The 7,402-nt window shown below is 30.5% G+C and overlaps 1 protein-coding gene across 1 annotated transcript in view; it reads right to left on the minus strand.

Annotated features, from left to right (window-relative positions):
* Positions 1-1,531, minus strand: part of LOC119676393 (lachesin-like) — a 75,747-nt gene extending 74,216 nt beyond the window's left edge. The window contains exon 1 of the mRNA XM_038087630.1: positions 1,291-1,531. Coding sequence (XP_037943558.1) covers positions 1,291-1,531 — 241 coding nt within the window. The remainder of the gene's footprint in view (positions 1-1,290) is intronic.
* Positions 1,532-7,402: the final 5,871 nt, after the last annotated feature.

A 7,402-nucleotide genomic window follows, 5' to 3' on the forward strand; every position in this document is an offset into this window, starting at 1 on the left:
CAATACCTAACCTTTATTAACAGAGTACAGGCAAGACGGATGTCACGCTCTCAGTCCACCGGATTAAGAGGTCAACCGCGCAGTAAGGCAAATATTTAAAAAAAACATCACAAAAAAAAACATAAACTAGACACCGCCATCTCTTTCAATACAAATGTAACATCCTGTCTTTACATTTTCATCAACCGTTTCGTAAATCTGTCTATCTGTTAAAGCTGTCATTGCATATCACGTTGGAATTTGGTTAATCGCGTCTCCTTCATTCAAAACTTCATACTTCTGAAACAATTCCTAAATCGAGGACGAAACTCTATACCAAATGAATTCAGCATCGAGGAACCTCAAAACAAAAAAAAAAACTCAGACTAACCTAACATTGCAATACCTATCTCGTCATAATCGAACAAAGGCAAGTCAGGCGTTACACATTTAATCCACCGGATTAAAGCTAACTATGTTGGCTAGTGTGAATTCAACTACACAAAAAAAAACAGCCACTTTGTACTACCTTCAGAAGCACTAAATGAATCTCCTATTCTTTCCATATATCGTTATACTAAATAGCGTCTGCTCCAGTATAAAAGTCTTCCGTTCTCAAATCTTCGTTGGTCTTGTCCGTTCGGTTGTAACTCCTTGGTCTCGTAGTTGTTTCTCCTTCCGTGGTTCGTTGGTGTCATCTGCGGTCCGTCTTTAGCTATACGTCTTCTTCGTCGTCTTGTCTTTCGTTTTCGTCTCGCTCGTTGGTGTCTTTCGTTGGTTCTACGTTGGTTCAGTCGTTGGTTCTACATTGGTTCAGTCGTTGGGCGCCATTTGTTGTGTCCACCTGTTCTAAGAAATTAGTGTCCTCGGAAGCCGCACATGGCATGGTGGCTAGCCCGGTATGCTCGCCAGTGTTGGGGTGGGGTTCTTAGCAACTGAGGATACACTGTAGACAACAACAAAAAAAAATTCATGCCATGTTTTTAAATTCCTATCCTAACTTAACTAAATTTCTGTATAATTCATTAATATTTCATTTCTATCTTTATTTGTATTCCTATACTACTATCCAAATAGTGAGGATTCTACTCACACTTTAATCTAGTTCCATTAATTATTTCAATGTTGAAAAAAACTATTACTTAACTACTTCATTTACTTGATGTACACTACTCCAATATTTTTACAAATGAGAGAGAAAAAAAAAGGTAAAAAAAATAATAAAAAAAAATATGACGCAAATTACTATCATTTATTTGTGTCTCTTCAATTTAAAAAAACCCTCGTCGAACAGTATGGGCAGCGTCTTGCCTTTGATGGTTATTACGACTGCAGCTGCCTTAGGAAGCTCAGTGTACTCCAGGCTTACTCCCAAGTCGCAAGTTCCTCCTCTGGGCAACCCTACGGCTTTCGCTTCAGCTATGATAGCCTCCTCTACTCCCCAGTCGACGTTTTTGACATTACCAGCCTGTATTGTCCTGGTTTCCTCAAAAGTGGGAAACACTGGTAACACAGCTGGTAGGGCTTGATTGGTGTCCATGAAACGTTTCATGTTTGACAAATAAATGAATACAAATTTTTTTTTTTTTTTCTTAAAAGAATCTCTGCCTTAGGAAAAATGATGGGAATGCCACACTAACACCACCCCGTTATCTAAATTCAAGATCTCATAATGAACTCATTACAAAAAAAAAATAGAGAAAAAAAAATAATAGATAATAAAAAAACAATATATACTTGTAAATATTTATTAAATATAAGAATAAGAGTATAAGAATTGTTTTATACAGTTTATAGTATGATTTCAAAAAAAAAATTTAAATAGATCTTACAAAAATGTTTACACCTATCAAAATGTTCATATTATTTCACAATGGAGTTAAGTTATACATATCTTTATCAATATTTATGACCTTTACTGAGTATTAATAAATTTTACACAATATTTCTACATATATAAATATTTGCATTCTTCAAAAACAACAAAAAAAATATTTTTGATTTATATACTTGTTTCTCTTCATAATTATTTACAATATATACCGTGTTTCTACGGTTTTCATTCATTTCTTTTCCATTTTTTTTCTTTTTATATACCTATTTTCTTTATTATGACAATGACATTTGTAGTTTATATATATATATATAAAAAAACTACTTAACCAAAGAGCAAATAAATGATTAGAAAAGAAAGAAAAAAAACAAATCCAGTAATTACTCCGGAATATTATTATTTATCTGACGTAAGAGCAATGTCAGTGAAACCATAAAATTAAAAAAAAACAAAATAAAAAGAAAGAACAAAACTTGTAGCCCACGCAGCCGCAGAAATGACGTCACTCCAGCCACCGCTGATCTAGCTATAAATTACAAAAAAAAAACGCAAAAAAAATAAAAAAAAATAATAAATATATAGATTGGCAATTATAAAGGATTTCCTTTTCTTTTTCTTTTTTTTTTCTCTTTTTTTTTCTTTCTGAAATTTCTATAACTTTGGTACAATATGTATATCTTCTGGGCGTGACACAAACAAAAAAATTATAGTAATTTAGTCACTCAACCCAGTTTGGCATTAACTACCGCTTCTTTTAAATGAGCAAAACAAAAGACAATTCTGATAATTTTTAATATAAAATTAATAGTAGATAAAAAAAATTAAAAAAAAACAAATAAATTTAATAATACAAATAAATTGGAATTATGCAATTAGCTTTAAAGTTTTTTTTTTTTTCTTTATTCAAGTTGTTTCCTTGAGAGCTGGAATACCTGGCCACCGTGGTATGCTAACGGTGGATCCTGCTGCAGTTATTGGTCTTAGTTTCCATTGGTTCCTTTTATGTCCGTTATGATGTTGAATATGATTATTTCCCTTTTTTTTTTCTTAATCTTGCGGTGGAAATTCCAAATCTTCGAATCTTCAAATCTTTTTGTGTTTTTTTTTTTCTTTTAAAGTCAAAAATTTTTAAAACAATTTTTGCTAGATATTTAGCTATTTCTCGAATTTCTTAGTTACTTTGTAAAATGAATTCTTGTTAAATCTCTACGTATTTATGCACTTTTATTAGAATTTTTATAAAAAAATGAATTCTTGTTAAATTTTCGTATATTTATGCACTTTTAATAGAATTTTTATAATAAAATGAATTCTTGTTAAATTTTAGTGTATTTATGCACTTTTCATAGAATTTTTATAATAAAATGAATTCTTGTTAAATTTTAGTGTATTTATGCACTTTTAATAGAATTTTTATAATAAAATGAATTCTTGTTAAATTTTCGTGTATTTATACACTTTTAATAGAATTTTTATAAAAAAAATGAATTTTTGTCAAATTTTTGTATATTTATGCACTTTTAACAGAATTTTTATAATAAAATGAATTCTTGTTAAATTTTAGTGTATTTATGCACTTTTAATAGAATTTTTATAATAAAATGAATTTTAAATAATCTTTAGTCTTTATTCACTTTCCACAAATTCTTATAATAAAAATTTTAATTCACTTTCAACAAATTTTTATCAGTCTGATATGCACCACCTGCCTTACTCAGAAAAATACAAAAAAAAGAGAGCGCATCCAGCTTCTGCTGGCTATTTTATAGTCAGTTTGTATAACCGCAAAATCCTCCTGCCACGTTAGGGATCCTGTTAACTCTTTGTTTACCGTATAATGCTCTTGAAAAGTTTTCACCACTCTCATAGTTGACTTTGCTGGTTTTTTTTTTTTCTCGTTTTGTGTTTATTTATTTGTTTGAGGGTGATGACCTCTAAGAAAGCTTAATATATTTTTTCTTTCCAATAAAGCTAAAATTTGTCTTAAGTGTATCAATGTATTACTTTCACCTGGCAATACTATATTGTTATGTCTAAATCAAGCTTTATGGGAGCTTTTTTTTTTTTTCTTTAGTGAAATTCGCCCTAACGATATTGAACAAGACAAACAAGACTCGTAACTAGAAGCTTTACTTTTCGCCTTCCTCAATTACTACTTTGTTTACTTCTATTTTTAATTGACAGCGTGCGCGCAATGCACGTTGAATTTCTTTATCACAAAAAAAAACAAAAGAAAAATAATTTTTTTTTTTTAAAACAAAAATCATTTTTGGTGATATTCTTATAGTGAAGTGTGTGTAATAATAAAGAATATTACAGAAATAATACAGTGAATTCTAAAATACCAAGAGGAATAGAGGCAGGCGTTACCCAGAAAACCCCTGGATGCCGCAGGAGACCCGAGGTAATGTCTGACCATATTAAGTAACCCTACTTTAATAATGCATTAATTTTCCAACAGGCCTACATAACAAGTTTCATCATGGATATAGCAGATATAGTAAAATGTTGTAGCACTTTTACTATATATGTTGTTTATTGAAACATTTAATAAAATTCATTTTATATTAAACAGTTATTTTCCACATTCCTATGATTATCTAGAATCTGAAGTTGAAATATAAAAAAACTCATAAATGGACTGTTACACTCAGAAAAATAATTTGGTTGATTTAACCAGATTTTCAATAAATCTCAGGTCAAAATATTCTTACTTGTTGGTTCAACCATACCATATGCTAGTTCTGATATCTTCTTTACCACAAAAGCTAAAATTTCTGTAGCTAAAAGTTCAGATCTATTTAACTAGTATGTGGTTAGAGCATATTTTTCTGTGTGTACACGAGTATCTATCACCATTTATCCAACACAATATATATTTTTATATGTATTTTTATATAACAATTACATGCTATTACATCTCTATATCTATTATTATATTAAATAGATCAGAGTTATTAATTAACTAAATGAATAAAATTATTAATAAATATTTTTCCTCACTTCTATTACTATTACGAAGTGCCTAAGCTAGACAATAAATTTTGTTTGCTGCATTATCGCCTACGTAAATAATGAGCCTGTTAAGCATAAATTGTCAAAGGTAACCGAAGCTAATCCAATCTAACAAACTTGTGGCTTTGGCAACAATTTAATTTCTAACTAATAACATAAAATTTCAACACAACTTAGTTGCTCCTAAACAAGTTGCTTATTAAACCATTAATTAGGCTGCTCACTCTCCAGCCGGCAGCAAATTAAATGCCTGGTTTATCGGTGACATTATAACCTGAACTCGAGAAGGAATCTGTAAAATTAGACGTTTACGACGGTAAGGCAAAAAACGGACATAACTTATGTGTAAATTACTGCATTACAATATTTAAGAGACTCAGCTTCGCATAAGCTGAGTGGAAAAAAAATGTTGCCAGTAAATAACTTTATTGGCGCAACGAAGACTGAATGAACTACGACGATGAGGACGAGTATTGAACTAATAAGCAAGACACACCACTACTTCAAGCACTGTAGAGGCAGCTACTCTCATATATTCACTGGACATGGGCAGTGTTGGTTGGTATCCAATATTAAATTCTCTAATGGCAACACACAAAAACCAGCAAAGATTTGTGTTCCATTGTGAATGTCCATGTACTGTTGTCTGTTCCCGTCTGTATATATGAACGCACAAGTACAAAGAAAATGTGTTGGCAGGATAGAAGAACTATAAACACTTGGTTGAGTGCCCAGGAAGGTTTTTCTAGGATTTTTGGTTTTTTTCTGTTTTTCGTTTGTGAAAAATACATATCAATTTTTCATAGTTCAACGATTTTACTGCAACTTATTTTTTTCAATCTTCCTTTTTGTATTGTTATTACGAGTGTATGCAGAATTTATCTTTGTCTTAGATTTTGGTCTTATTTTTTATTATGCACTTTTTCCTTACGCTACAGTGAAGTAACTCCTTGTATGTGGTATTTGGTGTACAGCAAAGGATAAGAAAAATTGATCACAATTTATTCCGCTATTTAAATTGTATACACATATGCTTAGTGCTCATATGCTCAATTTAGAGCCATCTAAAAAAGTATATATAAACAATTCTACATTAATACAGAGTCATATATATCTACAGAGGGTATATATAGTATAGAGTGGCTCACAGATAGAGCAACTTCATACTATTCCACTATTTCACATATCCGAACGTGTTTATAAATTTTACAAGTTATAGTGCAATTGATGTTTTCGTTGTTGTGTTCTATTGTACTCGTATAAGTGTTGAAGTTAAAGTAAGATTGGACTTGTATTGCACATTGTATTGCCAAACATTACTAAATGTATAAGATACACACATATATATATATATATATACAACAACAACAAAAAAACCGTCTATACACTTCTGCAACGAAGAGTTCCTCAAATGCATTGCCGTAAATCCTGCAGAGTTGAAATTTTTACACTCAAGCGACGATTGTAGTTAACATTTTTGAAAAAAAGGAAAATAGTATTTTCTATACTAACTTACACTTATATATCTATATATTTCTTACAACTATATTCTTGAACAGATAGTGAAATACATGCATTTTATGCTTTACGTACTAGTTTACAGTCTCATATGGACACTGCGCTTAAGATGCATGTGTGCTCATATTTGTAACGCTACAAGGTAGCATTGCATGTCCGACTTCTCTGTGACCTCTGTGGTACAGTCAACACCAATTGTACTAAGTTTTTACCTCAAAGTATCTTATACCGTTATCGATGTCTCTCCTGTACTGATTTGATGCTTGCAGTTTCGTGCAATTCCTACAACTGAATCACATCATTTGGTGCAGTGTCACAGCTTCATTGTTTATGCTCTACTTTAACGAAACGTGTTAAATTCACCATTAAATAGCAAATTTATATGTCATGTGTTGGAATACAATGGATTTTCTTTCAGTTTGATGATACTACCTTTACTATATCTACACATCTTTTTTATATTTTCAATTTTTCTTTTTATTTTGTTATCCTAAACTGACTTTGCAACTATATAAGTTCCTATAAATGAAGACTTGAAAAACATCTGTCAATGAGCATTAGTCCTTTCACTTTTTGAACTTATTTTGCAAAAATTAGAAAAAGTACAGAGTTGTTTATTGTTGTATGTAATTAGTTAAAAAATTACAATAGCATTATTTTACCACGATTATATTTTATTAATTAAAAAGCTTAATTAGCTAAGAAAGGACCATTAATATTAACAATAATATTGTATTAAAAATCCAAACTGAATCAAAATTTCATTAGGAAGGGAACATCTTATGCAATCTGGCTTAGGTAAGACAAACTCTAGGTGCTAAGTCTCATGTTCTCAGCTCTTTCATATAATTACTGGGCAGCGATGAAAATCGTCTCCATTCCTAATAGGTGATTTCAGTGGGTTATAGTCTTACGCTGTGGCTTTTAAAAATAATTTCTAAAACTTTAAAATTGATCTATCGCATCATGTACTAGATGTGTCTTGTATAATAAATCGATCATAACAGTTTAAAAACTTATTACTTAAATAAAAAAGAAAACCTATACAATAATAAA

Source organism: Teleopsis dalmanni, chromosome 2 (assembly GCF_002237135.1).
Source record: "Teleopsis dalmanni isolate 2A chromosome 2, ASM223713v2, whole genome shotgun sequence".
Lineage (NCBI taxonomy): Eukaryota > Metazoa > Arthropoda > Insecta > Diptera > Diopsidae > Teleopsis > Teleopsis dalmanni.